The sequence below is a fragment of the Strix uralensis genome, chromosome 29 (genome assembly GCF_047716275.1).
Source record: "Strix uralensis isolate ZFMK-TIS-50842 chromosome 29, bStrUra1, whole genome shotgun sequence".
NCBI classification, from domain to species: domain Eukaryota; kingdom Metazoa; phylum Chordata; class Aves; order Strigiformes; family Strigidae; genus Strix; species Strix uralensis.
The window spans coordinates 6,733,998-6,757,063 of record NC_134000.1 but is presented as its reverse complement, the minus strand read 5'-3'; the positions used below and the strand labels follow the sequence as shown (position 1 = coordinate 6,757,063).

The following is a 23,066-nucleotide window of genomic DNA, read 5'->3' as shown; positions in this document are numbered from 1 at the left end:
CCACTCAATGAAACTCTTGTTCTTTTTTATGTGTCATTTCTAAATACACATGAATACACATAAATACACATGTATGCACTTAATAAATGTGCTGACCTGTCTGTAACAGATTCATGGGGAAAAAAAATCCTGGCTGAGTTTCACTTTGCACAGGATTTCGTGAAGCAAAATGGTGGGGTCTATTTTCATGCTTCCGGTGTGAAACTCCTCAGGATTCACTTATGTTTTAGAGGGACAGGAAGACTAACGTTCAGACCAGCCTCTACAATCATTCACCACTTCACTTCCTTTTATTTAGCTACTATTTCCTCCCACTGAAGGCTCTCCATTTACATTAGGAGCCTAGTGGCCTCTGAAATTCCCTTGCACTTCTGAAGTGATGGGAATACATATCAACCTAATTTTTAGGGAATACTTGACGGCTCCATCAAACCTTTGTTGTCTGACATATCACACTCCTAATCATTTCCACACTCACTCCCCAAATCTTTCAACAGCAGGATGAGAAACAACCCTGCAAGTCACTAACAGGGCCACTATTGATAAAGAAACCTAAGTACCTGTGGGGCTTTTTTGTTTTTACCTAGAAACTAGCATTGTGTACTGTATTTCAGCTGAAGAGACCTGATGTCTAGTGGGATCTGAGGGGAGGTGATTTCCTAAAATGTGCCAACCCTGCTGCTTGTGGTCCTCTGGCAATATCCATTGTTGTCAGTATTTCTCACAGCTGCGTGGATAACCTTTTCTTGCAGAGACTGAGAATGGACTTGGTGCCACATTCTGGAGTGTGGCTACTGTAGAGCGAATCCATGGCAGTCTTTTCTCCTCCTGTAATTCAACCATCTCTGCAATGTCTCGTTCCTTTATCCTTAAACCCTTCATGCACTTGTGAGCATTTTATCATGCTAACGTCTCTGCCTGGCATACTCCACTGTCCTCCTTTCCCAAGGAATATATTGCACTGAACTCCTTTTGCCAGCCCTTCTGTGAGGGCAGACCAAAGCAGTCCTGCCTTTGCTCTTATCTTACATAATTATCCTATCCCCACATACAATTTCTTTAATTTGCACATGTAAAGTACTGTCGTGCAATGACACACAACTGAGAGCAGTTCAAAAGATTGCCAAGAAAGGATGCAGACATCCTCACAAGAAAATTAGGAAGCTTCCATAACTAAAAATGAGTTTTACAGCTGCATTCAGAAATCACCTTACCTGACTACAGGTATTCATCAGAACTATGTGCATTCATCAGAACACCAGCTCTATCACGAAGCTGTGGGCCACACTGACAGGCTTTTACTGTGGAGCGGTATGAGAGTGGCTTGGCTTTTACCGTTCTTTGATTAAATCCCACATACATATTCAGTCTTTATTAAGTCCTTATTCAAAGAAAATTTCCACGTCACATTATGAGAATTTTGCAAGGCTTTTCCACCTTTTTCTGATGCGCTAAAATGTTTTTCCTCCACAAGGATCAACATACCTTTTCAACAGTCTTTTTTGTAAGGTGTCTTCCATCAAAGAATTTTAGTGTATTTAGCCAACATTAATAAATTAATTCCTACATATTCAATCTGCCAAGAGAGTTTTTAATTGGGAAACTGAGGCAAAAAAATTATAACAACACCTTCTCCAACAGTAGCCACTGAGCTAGCGTTAAGGACTGAGAAAAGGATCTAGACCTGTGGACTTCCAGGGCATGTAATTTAGCTACAGAACTTTCTTGTTGTCGACATAACCCCATAGGACTAACAGAGACAGTAAATACCTAATTTCTTTTCCAGTGTCCAGCAGCTTCTATGGAACCCAGTGGCATGAAATACACCCACAGTACTGGACTAAGTTTCAAGTCTGGGAGTGGCTGCAGCATCTCCTTGATACCAACCAACTGGATGCCAACTGCATACCTTTCCAGGAGTTTGATATCAACGGGGAACATCTGTGCAGTATGAGCCTGCAGGAATTCACTCAGGCAGCTGGAACAGCAGGGCAGCTGCTTTACAGCAACCTTCAGCACCTAAAATGGAACGGTAAATAAATATTAGGCAGAGACGCATGTACAGTGGTCTGAATTCTGGAATCTTCAGAAGTCGCTTACATTCCCCAGAGACCTACCTGGCAGATCTCATTTGCTGTTTGCTATGCTGCTTATACCTCATTCACTGTATTGCTAAATCGCTTAGACATGACGTAAGGCAGAAGTCTGAAGGACCAGGGGAAAGGGTTTGTTTCCCGCTCCAAAATTACCCCTCTGGCTCAGCTGTAGCAGTTGCTGCTTGGAACTAAGACCTTTGATTCTTCTGTGCTTGTTGTCGTATGTCCTATCTGCCATATGCTTTCTTGCAGGCCAGTGTGGAAGTGACATGTATCAATCTCATAATGTCATTGTGAAGACAGAACAGACAGGTGAGTAACAGTTGGGAAGTGTGCCATGCAGAATAAAAGAAGTAACACAAATATCAGTCGATGTCTACTTCTTGATGTTTCAGGCAGCGCCACCATATCTTAGTTTGCATGTGGCCACTGTTCCTGGGAGACCTCTGTAGTATCAGCAGTTTGTACTGATGTTCAGAGTTGGAGTAGTTTGCAGTGCTCAGTGAGTGCAGCTTTGTAGAAGACTTCATTCAGCAGATTTAAAAACAACTATTTTCACAGTATTCTCAGGTTAAAAAATGAGAGAAAACAATTTTTTTTTTTATTGTGAAGTGCTGCTAATGTTTGAAACATGAGGAAATTCCCAAACAAAACAACTTTGAGATAAAAAATTCTTACTTTTCAATTTCTTCACATTTCAATGAAACTGGAATTCATGGTTTGACTGAATCTGCATTTTCCCTGTAGCAGTCTTTTTTTCCAGTGTATTCATAGCTAGATCCTTTTCCTCCCAGGACTTTGTTTCATGAAGAAAAGAACTTCAGCTTGGTTCAATCCTCCTCTTCGGGCACAATTATTTTCCTGGTTCCTTTGCCAGAACACCTTTGTCCATATCCAAATACTCTCTATCCCACTAGTCCCAACCTCTTTGTATAAGGGTGTGTTCATGAGCCACGTTTTAATATCTCCTGGCAGAACAAATACAGGTTCATAGCGTGCGATGTCTCCAACAAATACTGCCAGCCTATTTATTCAGCTAACTCGGAGGAGCCCAGCCTCTCCAGCCAGGGACACTATTCGCCTTCTCCTTGCAGTGGGCAAGCACTGCAATCTGCAATCCACTCCTTGCCTGTGCCTGTGTAGTCCATGCAGCAGCCTTGATGCTTGCCATGTAGGGAGCTACAGTTATCCTTTAAGTCCTGATTTATGAGATCTTGGTGTAATACTAGTTCCTCCTCCCACTAGAGGTACACAGCATAGTGCAAAGTACCTCAGCTGCACATCCTGGAACTGTCAGTGCTCAGGGCTAACTGATGGTTCTTCTAGCTGTGCTCAATCAGGAGTGGCATGGTGGGGCTCTAGCAATGCTCACCACGGGCAGTGGGAGTGGGTTTAGTTTCTCCCTGGGGAGGAGCAGGAGGTGTGGACTGGGGCTGCTGGGGAAGGGACTCCTTGTGAGCCAACAGGGACAGGGCTGGTGGTTTAGAGGGAAAAGCCTGCTTCATCATAGTAGACCATAGCAGTTGCAAAGAGATGGGCACTGAAAAAGGCCCAAATGGGAAGACAAGCTCTCTCCCCATCTTCTGCTAGGTAAGACCTGTTTTCAGAGGCAGCATTAGGCACATCAGGTGTCCAAGCAAGGAAAGGGTGTGTGTTATTGTAGGAACGCAAGCTCTGGGTGCCCAAACATGCAGCTATTACTTAGCATGCCTGCTAAATTCCAATGTCATAAGTGGTAACTCAGCCAAACATGATGATTTAGCTATAACTCATTTTTGGTTTTTTGATTTCATTTATATGAACATGAAAAAAAAAAACCAAACCTAAATTTGAACATTACGTCTCATCCTTTCTGACTTGGATTCAAAAGAAAAAGAGATTTTTAAGGCTTCTGACCTCAAAAGTGCACTGTGAAGAGAGTAATTTCCTGATCAATGTACAGGTCATAAAGACAATACTCTTCTGATTATACTAATCCATCTGACCAGAAGGTCACTAAAAATTATTCCTCTTTAATCATGAAGGTGGTTTTTAGGTTAAGGATGAGGACTTGACATGCCTGGAATAAAATGGCCCTTCATCTAGGATTAGACTTTGATGTTTCTCACTATGTGCTTACACATGAAACTCTGTTTCAGAGGGGACTTTCGAGTTCTACCATTATAGAACTAAACACTCATTATAAGCATCCTCCTGTTTTACTAGATATTTGAGAACACTTTCATCTCTGTGGCACCAAAGCACTGTCATAATCACCAGAGGCTGAGAATTCAGGACTGGCTTGGGTAGAATTAGAGTTGATCTGGCATAGGAAACATCCTTCAAGGGCAGGCATAAATGATATATTAGCCAGAAAAAGGAAGAGCCTACTACATTATGTCTAAAAGTCAGTGATTTGTGTAAGTACATTTGCCTGAGTATGCAAAACCCCATCCATAATTTGAGTGAAAGGAAATAATTTTGTGCGTAGCTAGCCCCTTCCCTTCTTGATTCCCTTCACAGCTCCTGTTTTGTACACTTCTTATTCCCTCAGTGCTCAGTATTCACCTCTCTGCTAAAAGATGTTCTTTTAGTGATGTGATTTTCCTCTTGGTCCTTTACTTTCAGATCCATCATTGATGGTGTCCTGGAAAGAAGAGAACTACCTGTATGACAGTGGCTATGGTAGCACAGTAGGTAACTACCACCACAATACTTCATGCATTTCTGAGATGGTTTTATTGTTGTCTGAGGCTATTACTTTAAATGTCTTCTTTTTAACTCCCAGAACTAATGGACAGTAAAACATTCTGTCGTGCTCAGATTTCCACGATGACACCTAGTCACCAGCCACCTGGTAAGGAACTTGTAATTATATTGTTAATTGTTTGTCACTTGTCCCAGAGCTACCAACATATAATAGTTTCTGTGGTCTTCTGTTGTAGGATTGAATCTGAGCTTCTAATAATTTTAAACCAAGCAATACTGATTCTGACAGCTCTTTTAGCGATCGTTATTACAATACTTGCTTTAAAGAAATGCTTCTCTCTTCTCTCTGTCAAGACAAAGAGATCAAATAATCTGCAATCTCCACATATCTTTTGAAGTGACTGAGTCAAAGGGGAAGGTGTTAGTGTCAGAGAGATGAGACATTCCAGCTCCACCACACTTTTCTGTGGGTATGGACAAATGAGTGCCATGTTCCTCCCCAGAAGGGGCTGTGTTTCCCAAGTGAGCCAGTGGCTCACGCCAAAGGGGTTGCTGGGTTTGGGGCCAAAGCCAAAGGGGTTGCTGGGTTTGGGGCCGGGTTTGGGGCCAGGTTTGGCGCTGGCCCAGGGGAGCTGTAGGGCAGGCACTGAGCCCTCTGCCCAGCTGAGCAGGCAGAAGTGCTGCCCGCTGGAGCCCATCTCAGCTGGCAGCAGGGCAGGCGCTGCGCACCTCTTCACCGCCGCACCCCTGCTTCCAGGAAGCATGTAGATACAATCTGCCTGGTGAAGGGCAGGAGGAAGAGCAAAGCCTGTTTGCCATAGTGCCTGGCCAAAGCGCAGTCCGGGTACATGTGTCGAGGCGCTCTGTGGGCCCCGGGGCAGGCACCAGGGGCGGAGGTGAGAGAGCAAGGTGGTGGGGAAAGAGGAGAGCAGAGATGGCAGGGGAGCAGGAAAGGGGGCAAGAAAAGCCAGGTCCTTCTTGGGATGCTGTTAAGCAAACAGACCTGAGGGAGAAAGCAGTGGAAGTCATGCGAGATGAGAAAGGAGGACGCAATGCTGTAGATGCGGCCTCGCAGGCGCTGTCTGCACGTGGGTGGCAGCCACAGCCTCTGTGCCTGCCTGTTTGCTGCAGCCCCCAGCAGAGCCCGACTGGCCAAGTGGCACACAGTTTAAACTAATGCACTCGGCACTAAATAAATAAAAAAAAAAAAGAAACCCTGACCAGAAGAAGAAACCCACCAAACCCCCCAATCAAGCACTCTGCTTTCTCTGCTGCCCCACCCACTCTCACAAGATGGCTGCAGGATTCTGGAGCTCTCTGGCAGGACTGGGGACCTGTCAAGATCCTGGCATGGTGTGTTTACCCGCTGACTGCTTAAGCCTAGAGCTAGGGTGGCACGCCAAGGGCACAGCCTCCTGTAAAAACTAAATTTGTATATCCTGTAAAAAAATGGCTCATTCCTGAATCATATGCAAATACTGTGCAACCTTTTGTCAAAAGTTTTGCAAGACAGCTTTGTTGAAACTGCATCATAACTCTTTTCATCTGTCAGGCCCCAGCCTCTAACATGGCATGTTTGAAACGTAGGAGCAGAGGCAGAGTGGGAGGCTATTTACACAGCTGAAATCCAGAATAAATCACCAGCTAGGCAGAAGGCAACTGAACTTCCAAGAATAAATTTCCAGCTAAGTGGGGCATAATAAACATTTGCAAGCGAATTGTGGGATTTTAAAATGAGAAGGATTTATATAAGAGGGCAAATAAAGGACTGGGTCCTGCTGTCCTCGCCTGGAGTTCCCACAGACTTTTAATAACATCAGGGGAATCATAATCTGAAGAAAGGCAGTGAAATAAGCCTCATTTTACTTTTTCCCCCAAGCTGAGTGAGGTTCAGGCTAGTTCCTGCTCTTTGAGAGTGGGAAGGCAAAATGACTCAGAGCACATTTTCTGCTTGGGGGTCAAGGACAAAAATTATGTCAGGCTCAGAACAGTGGAGGTTAGGCTTATCCTCACTGACCTGTTCAGTTTTTGCTTCCAGTTATGTATGAATAAAGCAAGTGTGTGAATAGGTTTGCATCTACCTTTTCACATGCAGTTATTGCAGTTGCTTGTGCAAATCCGACAAGGTTCTATGCAAATTAATATTTCCTGTGAGTCATTTTCCCATGCAAATGCCCGGTTTCCATGAAAAGTATGATAATTGTGCATTCATAGAAGCTGGGAAAACATGCGTGGGACCTTAAGCTTTGCTTTATGGAATTCAGGCATGAAGTATGTTGAAAAGCAAACACAGAAGGGGCTCCCTCTCAGGACTATCCCACAGATTTTGTGAGACTTAGTGCAATCAGATGAAAGCTATTCATTAATGACAAGAGGTGGTTTGAGGGCGGGAGGGTTGAACGTGCAGACTGCGAGGTAGGTTACAGTCATGAACAGGCGGAACTTTTCTTTTTCTTCCTTTCTGAAGAAACGTTTGTGCCAGAAACCCTATTCCTTCTCTGGCTGGCTGCAGGTGATAAAGTACCACTGATGAGAAATGGCTTGTTTCTATGGCTCTGAGCCACAGAACAATATACGCACGTCCAGCTGCCAAAAACTCCTACCAGTGCAGCCCTGTTCCCCCACCCTGCCCTCCCAAACAACAATGCTTTGCCAGTTCATTATGTTTTAGTCAGGTAGGTGTTCTGTGCATTGGTACCAGCACATACATTTCACATTAGATCATCTCTTCAGAAACAAATAAGCCCCCAAAGATACATGCTTCTGCAAAGACTAACACATAATGGGACAATTCAGGATTCCTTTTATAGACATGATCATCTTATTTCTCTCTCTCTCACACATAACATGAAGTGAGGTATTTGTTAATCAAATTTAGGTTTCAAAAGCCAAATGTTTACCTCTGCATTCATTCTGTATTCATCAATGGTCTCTTTGTGAAGTGTGCTGATTAACATATAGTACAGAAAACAAAACTCTCCCCCTTCCTCCTCACTTAGATTACCTTCTGAAAAGTGATTATCTTTAAAAGAGATATTAGTTCTTTTTTGTGGTTTTATTTCTTTCAACCTGCTAGTCAATGGAAAGCCTTTAATCAAATTTACAAATAGGCTTCATTTTCCTTCTCTGCAGATTCTTCAGATGTGAAAAAATCACAAGATCATACCCCAAAGTCCCACACCAAGAAGCACAGTAAGTCGACATCCATGTTTTTAATGGTTGGTTGATTGAAGGAAAAGAAAAACATTAAAAGCAAATTCCCTTTGGAAGGGAAAAGGAAGCATTTTGAAAGCAAAACTGGTTGGATCATTACTGTGATTGAAGCTTCCAAGGATCTGACTGTTTCTAGTACTGTTTGCTTACGTTATTTTTGACTCGGTCTTGTTATACTTTTCAAATTATTTTTACCAGTGAGGGCTTATGGGGAAGCAACCAGAAACCAGTTGCCTCTGCCCTATGTTGTGATGGGCTCGTGGACTGGAGTAAAGGAATGATGAAGGAGACCCAGGAATAAATCAGGAAGGTCTGTGCTTGGGCATGGCCATGCTCGTGCCTGTGCCTGCTGGGTGCAGCACCCACCAGAGACCCTGCTTAGCATCTCCTTGCAGAACTTCTCACGCACGGTGTTATGAGCAAGCGCCTGCCCCTCAGTCCTGCCACCTTCTTCTCTGATGTAACAGTCTTTCTACTCCCCTCATCTGCTTTTTCTGCTAGTTTTTATTCAGCCTTACTCTGAACACAGGTTACTATAATTGCGATTTCTGGACATAGTTCCATTAATGTACTTTACTGAGAATTTTATGCTGCAAATATCTTGTGTATGTCTTTTGCATCCTGTGTCATTCCCTATTTATAATAGAAAACCTTAATACTGGTCCTTCACTGCATTCTGTAGTATTTGATGTCATCCTGTTTCAATATGGTCTCCAGATTATCTGTCTCTTCCTGTCTCCTCTTCTTGCCCTACTCTGTGACTGCCCGACCAGAATTCCTGAACTTTTTATCTGCACACAAATATTTTGTTTCTTTTTTTTGTGTGTGTATCAAGGTTGCTAATGAAAGGATTAGATAGGATTGGTCTGAAGACAGACCTGTGAAGAACTGAGGTCACTTTGTTTGTTCAGCTTGGAGAAAGCTGAAGGGTGACCTCATCACAGTCTACAACTTCCTCAAGAAAGGCAGTGGAGGGGGAGGTGTTAATCTCCTCTCTCTGGTGACCAGAGATAGGACACAAGGAAATGGAATGAAGCTGCACCAGGGGAAGTTCAGGTTGGATGTTAGGAAAAGGTTCTTCACTGAGAGGGTGGTCTGTCGCTGGAACAAACTCCCCAGGGAAGTGATCACAGCATCAAGCCTGTCAGAGTTCAAGGAGCATCTGTACCTAAGATATGACATCTTAGTCATATGGTTTAGTTTTAGGTAGTCCTGCGAGGAGCAGGGAGTTGGACTTGATGATCCTTATGGCTTGAGATATAATGATTTTTAAAACTCAGTTACAGCCTTGGCATATAGAAAAGGTCACCTTGTCATGCTGGGCTAATCCCCTACATTTCCAGTTTCTTCAATACTGCTCTGTATCATGACCTACTGAATATGTTACTGATGTCCAGATAGACTAAGTCCACCACATTTTGTTCATTCTAGAAAACAATTATTATAACGAAGAAAAATATTGGATTGAACTGAAATCTACTAATGTTGCACTGTATACCATTTTCTATTTACTGTCACATCTTTGACTAGCTTGTTTCCTGCTTAATCTGGTCTAAACCCTTGCATGCTTTTGAAGTCAGACCAAAGGACTGCTACCTTTCTGGCCCAACCTGTCATTTTGTTTGTTATTCTTCATTCATAAACTACTACATCTGACACGTTGGATTTATTTAGTCTTTTTGTCTTTTTGACCTGGGGTTTCTGGTGCCATCTCTAGAGTAACTGTGGGATGGATTTGTGCTTAAACTGGGAGTTCTACCTGTTGAACTTGTAGATCTGTTTTTGTCTTTTCTGATATCATGGTCAAACTTTTTTATACCCTTTTCACATACAATTTTGGCTAGTCAGTTTTGTCACTATCCCTCTATCCACCCTACACCTTCTTACATCTTTTACTTATGAGACCTGGGACAAAATACTCATTGATGCGGAAAGGCATTTCACCTCCTTTGCCTTCTGTTTGTCTTTTAAATGTGTGGAGATTCAGTGTCTGCTTCACAATTACCTTGGCTGTTTCACCTACTGCGCGATAATATCAGGTTACATGCCATGCTGTAGAAGAGTATCAGGAAAAATGGGCAAATGAGATGAGGGGAAGATTTAATGTGTTATCTTCAGGGCAGAAACAGTGCCAAAGGCAGAAGGAAGCGGTGGGTGGTTTGGCCTCTGCTTCCCCTGGTTGCTGGGGCTCCTAGCTGCCTGTCACGGGGCTCAGACTGCCAAAGGCTGACACTCACCCCTGGCCCCGGTGTAAAAGCTGTCAGCGTTTTTTGACTATGTATCTCCAAGGTGGGGGTCCTGTGCTCCGGGAACAGTGGCCTGTCCCTACCAAGTGGTCGCTATCTGTAGATGACACACTGTAAGAACACAACATAAAAATGCAAGCATAGCCCAGAGAGCTCTTTAGACACTCCTTCCTCCTGCTCCCTTTCCTCTTTCAGACCCTCGAGGAACTCATCTTTGGGAATTTATTCGAGATATTCTTCTTAATCCTGAGAAAAACCCAGGATTAATCAAGTGGGAAGACCGGTCAGAAGGTGTCTTCAGATTTTTAAAATCCGAAGCTGTGGCTCAGCTCTGGGGAAAGAAGAAAAACAACAGCAGCATGACTTATGAGAAACTCAGCCGAGCTATGAGGTAAGCTGAGATGTTGCTGTAGAAGACTGGGGCACGTTAAAGAGGCTACCTGAATGGAAAGTCTGGTTGATTTAGAAAAATGAATTGTCAGCAGCAGCAGTTGTTTGCTTTGACAGCTGAGTCTCTCCACTAATTTTGAGATTGTAGCATGTTCTTCTTTGTCTTTTCTTTCCCCTTCTGTTTCTGTATACTATAATATATATAATATATATAATATACATGTGTTCTATATATAATATACATTCTGTTGCTATCTATGCAAACAACCAATGTAAGAAGGAAACATGATTTAGCAAGCTGAAAGTTCATGTGCTACTGAACTGGGTAGGCTTAAATGGCCCAGTAATGGCCAGAAACCTTGCTGTTTCCAGCAATGTTCACAAACTAGACATACCCCCACCCGTTATCTTAAAACAGGTTTACAAATTCTGTGTGAAGATTTTCTTTGCTCTTTGCTTTAACATTTTGAACATTTTTCCATAATCTATGAGAGTTCAAAATGTATTTTTAAATGGAAGCTGAGATTCGTTCCTGGTCTGATTTCAGATCCTGGTTTATCTGGAAAAAACCCCCATGAAATCTCATAAGAGTTGTGATAAATATGGCAATATTCTATGACCTGAAATATCATGAAAGTCAAACTCAGAAGATAATATAAAGTAAAAAGCAGACATCAATTATTTCTTCTCTGTCTTTCATTTATAATAATCTTAGGTGTTTTATATATATATATCAGTAGAAAATAAAGACTTTTCACTAAGCTGAGGGATTGCCTAGTTGGCAGTGGCCTTTTATGATTGTAGGTGAATTTAATCTTAAATCTTTTTCTACATTTTTATTTTACCAGATATTATTATAAAAGAGAAATCCTGGAGCGTGTGGATGGTCGGAGATTAGTATACAAATTTGGGAAGAATGCCCGTGGCTGGAGAGAAAATGAGAATTAAATATGTCAAGAAATAACATTTAAAACACCTGGATGTAAATATTCAAAGACTATTTTCTTATATTTATGTACCAAACTGGGGTGAAAAACCAATTCCACTTCTGTTGGGAAGAAGGAACATTATCATTATTGGTGTTAAAATTATTTTATTTGAAGTATGTCCTGTATGGGGAAAAAATGTACACAGTTTTCTGTGATATAAGATAACATTATAGAATTATGATTATTTTTCCCTTCTTGTGAAGTTTTTCTCTTTTTTTTAAAATCATACAGGCATAATGTGATTTATGAGTCATTCAAAGAAAGGGAAGGAGTGAAATACTAGGGCATTTAGGGAGTATGATAATCCACTTTGGAAGGCAACAATAAGTGGAGGAAACAGTAAAGCATCTCTGAGCCAAGTAGTCTCCTTCCATAGTCAGCTGGTTTACAGCTTTCATTGGCCAATATAACTTGTTCCTTCCCTCCTCTGTTTTCTGAGAGTTTTATCACTTTGCTGGCTTCCTCTTCAGTTAGCTTATCCCAGCCACAGAGAGCAGTGGCTCTGCAAGGTGGCTGTAAGCATTTATTTGGAGAACCCATACTACCTCCACCGCTGGGACCTTCATTTGTAGGCAGAAGTTTAGGACCTGACCTTACCTGGTACTGAGTATCTTCCCTAATCTCCAAAGGGTATTCAGCTCATCCCAGGAAAAGGCTATTTGTTTTTACCTAACATCTTTGAGGTAAACTGCAGGAATAGAGTCAATCTCAGGGACCAAAAGCTATTGAAGGAAGATGATTGTTTTCTGACTGGGCAAACTTACTAAAAGGCACCAGTTTCCCAGCAGAAATATTAATACTCTTCCCACCCCCTTATATTTCTAATTAAACCATTCAAATCCATGCCATAAGAAGCAGTGAGGAGGTGGGCAAGCAGAACATATATTAATTCCATGGCATGAGAGAGCAGTCTCCCTGGTTCCTTCAAGTCGTATGGTCCTCCTGGCAGGTCAAGCCTCACTTGGACAGATACTTTCAAAAAACCGTTGAAAAATACAACGCTTCATTGCATCTAAAATACTAGTTCCCTTTGTTTTTCTCAAGTCCAACTCTATATCGTATTTGTATTTGTCAACTGTGCTTGGGATTCTTAGTTGGCAAAAAGCCCACCGACATAAAGAGATTTTGAGGGACATTCAGATCTGGGTCAGTATTTTGGGCTCATCTCTAACAGTGCCCTGTGGAGACTGAATGTTCATTGGCAGGTTTTTCTTTCTCCAAGTCACAAATGCTTCCTGCTGGCACCAAGCACGTGCAGAACATGGGGAAATAAAAACTAGAGGAGGCAGCACTTCACCAGGTCACTGAGGATGTGAGGTGTGGGAGTTGAGAAACAGGATTTTCTTGGTGATGTTAACAGAGGTGAAACAAAGATCGATTCCAACTCACTTTTTCAGGGATGGGGAATTTGGAAAACAATAACAGGGGCTGAGAAGTCCAGGACAAAAAAAAAAAAAAAAAAAAAAAGAAAATTAAGAATATTTAATGCATCTAATATCCATTTCCTCAGGTGTCCCCTGGATTTGAATTTGTATTATCTTGAAATGCAACAAGGTGCAGCTGGAGGTTGTAGGATATTCTATTTTTTGTTTGTCTTGAAAGGAAATAGAGATGAAACCAAGAGACAACAGAAGTATCAATATAAAGTGTATCAAATGTGCTTAGCAACAATTTGTAGGCAAACATGAGAGCCTAACTTGTTATCTACACATGTAGGCTATGTCAAACAACACCACCACCTCCTACACTGTGTATGCCAGAGCTGTCACCATCAATTACCCATACATGACAATTTTTACTTTTCATAACCTGGGTGGAGAGAGGTTCATCTTATTTACAAATCAAATAATAAGCCTCTGTACTTCAAAGCATTTTTTTTCTCTCAGTTTATCTCTCTTTTTTTTTTTTGACTGACTGTGCTAGCCTTGCTTGCTTTTGCGCAATTCAATAATTTCCTTTTTTAAGCTTGATTAGCTACATTCCACTTCCTTTACCATCATTTTGTAGTTCGTATAACAAGAACCAGGCCACCAGATGAGGAGAGCACCTTCACTTTGCTCCGCAGACTGACTGTTCCTTCCCCCCACCCCACGGTTATTTGCAGCCCTTTGCTCCATGCTTTTTACCATCCTCCCCCCCGCCCCCCCCGCCCCCCCCCAATCCACACCTTGGGTGAAAATTTGAAATCAGTGAAATCATCACAAATCCACAGTACTGTTGTATCTTACCTCAGGTTAACATACATCTTGCAGCAACTGATTGTAATACCTTCATAAAGTTGCTTTCTACAGATCTCTCACCAAACTTCTTGAGAGAGAAAATGAACTTGTGATATACAGGTGTCATCACCTGGTTACTGAGCAGCAGCTAAACCTGCTTTTAAAAGTTTGGAAAGATAAAGCTTTATTTAGAATTATACCGTATGAATCTAGAGAGTGATTTACGCTGGGGTGCAGTATAAATGCCAGACTTTCACTGTCACGTCTTTCAGCCCATGGAAAACGTGCAAGTTTCTATTCCCACTCTGCAGAACTTTTCAGACTAGGTACTTGTCATTCAGCATTACAATAGCATAAAGCTGCAATAGAAGCCAGCCAACATTTACGCTGCTTTACAAATATATTAATCTTTGCCTAAGACAAACACAAAGGACTGTTTAAAACTACAGTTCTTGCCAAGGACAGATGCAACCAACCAACTAGACCTAAGCAAATGGAGAAAATGAAGAGATGAATGTTTATGTAAATTACTATTTAAACAAAAAGCATTTCTGATTGCTCTTTTATTTTATATTTCAGAGGCTGAGCAATCATATTTTTAGATGTATCCTTTAAGTTAGCAGCTGCTGAACTGGTAGCACCATGTGTATAGATTTTTATTGTACCATAATTTTTCATATGTATAAAGCTCTGGATAGGAAAGTATATTATATTTATATAGTTACATGCAAATCACAATGTCAAAGGTGTTGGCATGAGCACTCTCAAACTATATTTTCTGCACAAAATTAGAGCAACTTACTCTAAAAACATCCTGAGAAACTGTATGTAGGCTGGTGAACTACACAGACATTAAAATGTCTAGTTACATTTTCATCTTTCTTTCTGCAGCACATTGCATAATTCCTGCTTGCTTCTCACAGCATCATCTTCAATGTATATGTGTGGAAACAAATCCATGTTAGATATTTCACTATTGCCATTGTAAATCTCAGCTTGGAGACTATGTATCACAAAATGGTTCTAAAGACCATTTCTATTTTTGTGGATACGATATAAATTCAAATAAAACACTCATGAAAGAAATTTTCCGATGAATGTTTATCTTAACATTTTTATGTCTTGAGATTGGAAGTGATTAACATGAGTTCTTTCAATATCGGAGAATATTTCAATACTGGTGAAAGGACTGATGTAACCACCACAAAATCCAACAGCTTGAATTTACTATTATGCTGAATAGCCCATCTATTGTGAAAATACTGGATTTCCAAACCTGTTTTATATCTCACAGGCCTCACTGGAATACTCGATTATGTCGACACAGCTAGATTGCCTTTCTTGTTTGACTGCTAAACTTTACAAAGGTCTTACTTCAGCACTGATTTTAACTTCAAGGTATTTTGAAGTGTGTGCTAGGGCTAGGCTGATTAACGTTGCCATTACTCACACTGAGCATTTCCTTTACTGAATCAAAGCAGCTAAAACTATGAAATCCTGTCCTCTGTGTTATTTTCCCATCTAAGTGGTAGCTGCAAAAACACTCAATGAACAAACAGAACATCTCTCCTGATTTGGTCTGCAGCTTGAGGAAAAAAAGGGAAAACCCCTGCAATTAACAGTAAAAAATGGGCCCATATGGCATTCAGACTCTGTGGGGATCTGCGGTCATGTCAGTATGGTGCGAGGGTGAAGTGGATGGACCTGCACAGAGCCAGCCTGCGGCCCCCGCCGCTGCCTCGCCGGGTGGCCAACCTGGATGGCAGCGTGGGCCACCATGGTGGTGCTGGGCGGCGTGCCCACACAGCCCATGTGTCTGGAGCCAGGCTTGAACCTCAAACCAGGAGCTTCACTGCCGTGGGACAAATCACACGTCAGGCTCTATGTTCTGCAAATGTGCTGATTTTTAAGGAAGCAAGTGGTTCCACTGCATTGGAAATCATGTGCATGGATGTTTGAGGATGGTGGCTCTGCAAGTGTTCAGTCTGTATTGAATCAGCCTATATTCAAACCCAGAATTTCAAGGAGCTCCAACATTAGGTACATATCTCCTTAGTGGGAGAATATGTTTGAATTTGAAACACAGGTACAAACCCCATGTTTAGCATGCAAAACCAGGCCAGTTCCCCAAAAGGATTGTCATAGTTTGAGAACTTGGGAGTCCCAAGTCAGGTTTCAAAAAGATTTGGAACTAGATTTCAAGCAAGTTCAGACTGAACTTTAAATAAGCACACAGCTGTTTCAGTGAATGGTTGGGCCTTTTGTTTCAAGCAAGCTGAGGCCAATAACTGAGACAAAGACAAATGAGAATATTGTTGGAAAACATGCAAATAAATGCACACTTAAAAACCCCCCAAAACTCTTCTTTGGTTGTGACTTAAAATCAAGCAAAACTTCAGCTTTCAGCTGCATACTAAGGCTAAATGAAATAAAAATTCAAGGCAAAATTCAAAGTTTTCAAATCCTACATGAGTTGAGAACAAGCAAGAGGACTTCTGTAAACAGAGCTACCAAGCTACATCTATGATACAAATTTGTGGGCACGTCTGCATCATGGATGAGTGAGAATTGATTCAGGTAAGTGAAACCTGATACCGCAGAAAGATGAGCAATTAAGAGTTACCAATACTAATAACTTTCAAGAAGTGAGGATAACTGTAAGAATTTGAAAGATAGACTACCTGTCTGGGTTTTCAGCATTTGCTTCCTTGCTGATAGAGCTTTGCACAATGTGGTGTAAGGCCTGAGTTTTGTGCCAGCCAAGAATTTCCTCTGACAGCCACTCATGTTGCCTTTCCCCAGACATTTAGCTCCTTCAGTCATCTGACTCTGTTTCAACACATGAAGATGTTAGAGAAAATAATAAGGGAAAAAAAACCAACAACAAACAGGAGAAAGAGACCGAGTAGATGGCCAGGTGTTACTGCACCAAGGAGTCCTGTGGGGAAATACAAAGGCTGTATGCACAAAAAGAATAGATTTCATCCAAGCCAGGCTATTTATAGTCTTTCCATCAGAGGTTGGCTGCAAAAATTAAACATAAATTAGTGTTTACAAGTGTAACTATAACTGTAAGGAGGACAAGAAATTAGAGCAATATGCCTATGTGCACTGCATAATCTCATGAGCGTAAACAAATATTTAATTATGAAAATAAAATGACTGGAGCACTATTTCTGCTGAAGAATATCCTGAGTCTGTCTTCACGGTGATATTCTCCTTTGCTTTCGTCTTGTTTTGTTTTGAATTTTCAAGAGTAAGTTTCAGTCTCAACACAGGGAATGAAGAGGGAGAAGGATGATCTGTAATATCGCAGCAGGTATTGCAAAACAAATAGGCAAACTATAGCTTCTTCTCCCTAAGCTTTTTGGTTCCTATTCAGCATTTATACTGTTCCTGGAAACAAGGTGCCTTGTGTGAGGTTGGGGATAAATTTAGTCTAAATATGTGATGTCACTAAAATGAAAAATAAGATTAATTTTAAGATTGAAAATTCTTCTTTTTCTATAACTGAGCTTCTAGTGCATCTGCCCCAATCAGTTACTACACCACGTAGTATTATTTGTCTTGAGACGAGACAACTTGAATAGCTAAATCTAGTTTAAAAGGGCTGATTATTTCTGTAAGAAATGTGAAACACGCTCAAGTATTTACATTTAAATTTAAGTAACGCTGCATTGTTTCTGCAGGAAAAACCTAACACCAAGATATATTTTACAGGAGTATTTTCATCTTCGAAAGCTCTCATTGGCAAATTTTGTTAGTGAAAACCAAACAGATTTCCGATATATCAGGAAAACAAACAACACAAAGTAAAGCAGATTTTTTTTTGCCATTTTATTTTTAACTTTTGAGAAAAGTAACCTTCCTTTTACCATTTTGTTTCAGCCTTTTACATTAGAGTTGTTCGCTTCAGCAGTCAATCTGATTTAATGCATGGAGTCACCCGTTAAAAAATACTTTGTAGATTCTATATCCTATCGAGCAGATGAAAACACAGGGAACTTTTAGTTACTGATGGCACCTGTTGAATATCTTTCTCTGTAAAGCAGGCACATAGATTTGGGACATATGCATGCTGACATACCCTGGATGGGATGTTCCCACAGGAACTGGCTTGACTAAATGTCTTAAAGAAACTGTTACATTAAATGATTCAACTAAAGATCTGTTAAGCAAACCATTCAGCAAGGATAATGTAAATTCAAACCTGGTGAGAAGCCCCCAAAACAGACAGACTGTCAAAGGAAGCTCCAAGAGGAGTGCTGGTGATGCTTTTGGACTTCTCCAGTGACTCACCAGTTTTTAGAAGTTACAGAAATAGAGTTGTGAGCAACTTTAATCACAAAGCTCGAGACTGTACGAGAATCCCGTGCTCACTACGATGGCATCAGTAGCTCAGCTTCAGCTGCCCCTCACTGGACAGTTTGTTCTGGTTTGAGGTTTTTCTAGGGGAACTCTCCTGAAAATTTCTGGGTAAAAATCAACTGCACTTGTCAGTTGGAATTATATTTTGCTTAAAGTATTATGGTTCACAGCAGATCTGACTTAAGCAATTATATTTTTTCATTAAACGAATTAAGGATCCGGCCCATGAACTTTACATCTTGATGGGTCATCGCTGCTTACCTTTCTTTCTACAACAGGAACTCCATCACATTTCACTGTCGTCCCCAATGCATGCCCCTAATATCTATTTGACACAGAGTATTTGGTCTAAAGTGTTCCTTTGAATGCTAGATGAAAAGTGGGAAAATCTGGATGCAACCTACAAAAACCTCAGCACTGCAAATTTTTTTGCCTCTCAAATCTGTCTGAGGAACAGAGAGACAGGCTGCACCAGAAGTGCAGTTTCTGTTCCTAGAACCGGCCTGCAAGGCTCACTCAAGAGCAACACAAAATACTCTTTTGCCTCATGCCTTTACAAACAAGACTGATGCATATGCAATATGTCTTGGCCCTGGGGAAGTAGGAATGCTTCATACATATTTGTCAACTGTTGTTATACATTTTATGTAGGTCTTGTACTTGATTTTTCATTTGTATCTGAGTCTGCAGTTTTATGCCGCTCTAGATGTTGAGATAGATTCTTCTTCTAGTCATTTAAGTGATTTCTTAAGTCAACCAGATCACAAAATGAGATTAGTAGGTGGACTATTTATTGCAAATATCACTCATCATTAAAAATCACTTTATTTCCATTGGCAGATGTTTCTTGACAGATCCCAGATTTTTACATAAGTATATGATATGCGCTAGGATTTCCTTGTTTCAGGCTATGGGTATTTCAGTGAGGAGTGAATGCCTTTTTAAGCAATGATTTCAGTATCAGTGACACATCTTGTGAATTTTACAGAGGAGCCTCCCCCCCTCTCCTCTAAGAGCAGTAAAGAGCCCATCATAGCACAAAGATTCTCTGAAGGCCTCCTTCTTGGAACTGAGGGTGTTCAGGGGCTGAACACGATACCTTATAAGCTGCTTTTTAAGCTCCTTTCTGAATCTTGAAAACTCCAGGCTATAATGTGACCTGCAGCACTGTGTGGCAAGACCATTGTGCTTCACAGCTCTTTAGGGAAGGCTGCAGGATGGCTCCATAGCAACCTATGGTGAGGAGAAGCGCTGCGCTTATCCAGGTTGCAGCCCCTGGAGACGGTAAGATTCACTGTGTACTGAGGTTTAGTGCCACTGTGCACCCTCATCTCCCAGGCTGCATGTCTTGCATTTCTCAGATGTGCTGGGCAGACATAGGCCGAAGATTTTTAATATTCTTGGAGAAGCACCCCAAATACATGACTATGAGCACTGCAGAAAGGTCAGGAGATTGATGGGACTGTTGAAGCTGCTGAAGGTGATGCTGCCATGAGGATGCTGAGACACAACCCTCCGCTGGAGATCATGATGTGCTCACACAGTTGGCTGTGAACTTCCCAAGTCAGGGAAATTTAAAAGTGCAACCCAAATCTGTGACCAGGCGCTCTCTTACTGTGGTTTGGTGAAAACGGAGGATCACACCACAGGTCTGATGTTGCCCGGCTTCCTGTGGACTATGGTACTTCTCTTCAACACAGTCATCCCACCAAGCCTGTGCCTGAACATTGATAGGAGGAGAAACAACATTCACCACCAAAGACTCACAGTCTCCAGTCTTATGCTGTCTAAGATCCCTGTATTTTCAAAGAAACCTTAAATAAACAGACAATTAATTAAAAAAAAAAAAAGGGGGGGGGGGGGGGGGAAATGCCATGAATTTCAGCCTTCTCATGGCAGATACAATCATACTGTCTCAGGTAATTAGCTTTGCCTGAGATGATGATCACTCATTTTAACAGTATATAAAATCTATGAGTTGTGATGTGAAGCAACCTGCAAGTCTCCATGCATCCTTCTAGAATTCCCTCTGTACTCTTGTATCTCTCTCTAAATCGTGCCTCCTCTCCTGGGGGAAGGCTCACCAAAGCTTATCAGATTCAGTTACTGCTGTTTCATATCGATGTTCTCATGTGAAACCAGAATACAAATAAGCCAAGACTACCTCCATATCCCCAAATAATTACAAATGCCGATGATTCACCAGTTATTCATGCCAAAAAAATATTTTTCAGTATTTTATAGTTCACGAGTGAAACATTTCAGCGTGTTCAGACTGAAATCATTGGCATGCCAGGAAGCATCTAATGGAGAAGGGCACTCTGCATGGGGACACATGGCGTATTCAGCAGCTGTCACGCAATCACATACAGCTTCACTTTTCCGGTAGGTTTGGGGTGAGGGGATAATAAAAGTTATATTTACTTTCAAGGAAGTTTAGAGTTAGATGATAAAGCTAATCTATTACCTTGCTGCCACTGGAAAAGGGACACACTTCACCCTTCCACCTCCCCAGAATTATACCTGGCGCAGCTTTGTTCCTGCCCACTGCTGTGACCCCCGCCCAGCCGTGCTGGTCCTCACAGCTCAGCTCAGAGGTTGCCCTGCAAGCTGATGTGCCTCTGCAGGGCTCTGAGCGAGCTGGTGCAGGTGAGGGAGAAAACCCCACATTGTGTCAGGCCCCCTCATACCTGCCACTGTCAGCGGCTGCAGGGGACTGGCAGCAAGTCAGATGGAGCAGTTCTTGAATTTTGCTATAAAAGCAGAGATCAGGGTTGGCAGTGCTGAAAATGTGAAGGATTGGAGGACTGCAATAAATTTTGAGGCTGACAATCACTCTTTGGCTCCCTAAAACCTGAGCTCACTACTTCACTGCAGGAAAGTAATTCACACACGGGGCTGTGTGCTCATACTGATGAGGAGCAACCCAGTACAGTCAAATTTAAGCAGGCACAATGCGAAGACCCATAGTCAGTGTCCCAGGATCTGAGCAAGCACCATCTTATCCCAAGTATGTTCTGTTGCCATGAAGTCTGGTCTCTGTGAACAGTTGTAATGACACCTGCCCTTTATCTTGGTTTCCATCAGATGTGACTTTTCAATACACATACAATGAAAAGTTATGTGCTGGAGTTTAAACCCCTTTTTTCTGGTGTGTAGAAATAATTTAATTCACTACGCATGGATAACTCATTTGTTTATACCCAAGTTAAGAACAAAGCCAGCTAATAAGCTTTGCTGTCACCTTTAATAAATGGTTTCACAAGATAATAACAACATGTGGCTACACCCAAGAGCCATCAGCATTTTTAAAGCCTCTTTGCATTTCAAGAAAAAGTCACACTGTAACAGCCAGCAACACTGGGAGAAATTTTACAAACCAATATTTTGGCCAGACATCAAGGTTATGAGTTATAGGGGACCTGTGGGTAGAGAACCTTTAGGCCTGACCCCAAAAAGGATGCACACCAGCAAGCCTTTCCTCAGCTTGGAGGAGAGGAAGGCTGGCAGTGGGGCCTTATCAGAAGCATACTTCCCAGCTCAGCCACCATGTAAAACACCTTGAGCTTGATTGCAGATTAATTTAGTCATAGCCTGTTTAAGCTGACGTGAGATGCCTGCTGAAAGGGCAGCTCTGGCTCCCTTGTCTTGTTGCTCTGTGCCTGTTTTTGCCTGGTGTTGGCACCGGCACTGCTGCATGGGCTGGCCCCAGTCACTGATGCGTTCCAAAATTAGTCTGAAATGGAAAAGGGCAAGTTTTTTGGCTGGTTCTGCACATCCTGAGGTCACAGGATCATCAGTCACAACTCAAGGTAGAAGGTAGAAACCTGCAGTCAGAGGAGCAGGAGAGGAAGATGAATTCCTACCCCTTTAGCAGCCATTTTTTTAGTTAGATCAACGTAAGTAAACTTGCGAAACCTCACATGATCACCTGCTTCATGGAGAGGACCAGGGGAGGCCTAGCAGGTGCATTGTGCTTTGATAAATATAGCAACACCTTTCCTTAAATTTTCTATGGTAATGAAATAATTTTGTCTTTTACATTTGTCATGATATTTCTCTGGCCTTAAGAGAGCTTTTGTACGCCTAGCAAAGCACGAGTCTCCAGAGACTGGTGAGATTGGGGTGTGAAACTGGGCAACTGCCCCCTGCCCCCCCACCTCATCATTTAACACAAAATGTGGGAATCAGGACAATTGCAAGCCTCCTCTGCTAAGTGGCAAGGTTGAGTTTGCTGAGGAGCTAGTAACACAGGGTGTTAGTTTGGGAAAGATACCTCCCACCAGAGAGTGTCATCACAGGATGGTGAGGAGGTCATATGAGTCACAGGGATCTCTGAAACTTTGACATCCATTCCACCTGGGAGGGTATGTATGGCCCATGTTGCTCAGAGAGTAAGGGAAGAAAGGGGATCAAAACCACTGGTAAATGTGTTTGGGTTCTTTTGGGGGGTGGGAGTGTACATCACCAAGATGAAGAGATGTGTTGTAAGTGGTGGAATATAATTAAGAAAAGGAGAAACTGTGAAGATGGGTTTTGGGAATAACTTCTCAGCTTGTCCTTCTGAAGGGCTGGCTGTGGAGCTGGAGGTGCTTGGGCTGCAAAGCTGTGCTGTGCTCACTGTGCTGTAGCGCGCGATCAGAATTAGAAACCATTATAACTGTAATGACTGAAATTGCAGCGTGATGCATCTAGTCCTTTTGAACTCTGGATGCTGCATTTGCATATTAATATCTGAGAACAATTACCTCATGTCTCCTAAGGGAAGTGGTTAAGGCCCCATCACTGAGCACCAGTAGGGCCTGATTTTCAGAGGTAGTGAGCAATCATCTATCCCATGAAAAACCAAGATGGAAA

At 41.9% G+C, this 23,066-nt stretch overlaps 1 protein-coding gene across 2 annotated transcripts in view; it reads left to right on the top strand.

Annotated features, from left to right (window-relative positions):
• EHF (ETS homologous factor) overlaps nucleotides 1-14,927 on the top strand; it is a 33,868-nt gene extending 18,941 nt beyond the window's left edge. For both annotated transcript variants that reach the window (XM_074852543.1, XM_074852544.1), the window contains exons 3-9: nucleotides 1,787-2,032; nucleotides 2,349-2,408; nucleotides 4,704-4,772; nucleotides 4,864-4,932; nucleotides 7,917-7,976; nucleotides 10,439-10,634; nucleotides 11,482-14,927. In XM_074852543.1, the coding sequence (XP_074708644.1) occupies nucleotides 1,787-2,032; nucleotides 2,349-2,408; nucleotides 4,704-4,772; nucleotides 4,864-4,932; nucleotides 7,917-7,976; nucleotides 10,439-10,634; nucleotides 11,482-11,581 (800 nt within the window). In that variant the 3' untranslated portion in view covers nucleotides 11,582-14,927. The remainder of the gene's footprint in view (nucleotides 1-1,786; nucleotides 2,033-2,348; nucleotides 2,409-4,703; nucleotides 4,773-4,863; nucleotides 4,933-7,916; nucleotides 7,977-10,438; nucleotides 10,635-11,481) is intronic.
• Nucleotides 14,928-23,066: the final 8,139 nt, after the last annotated feature.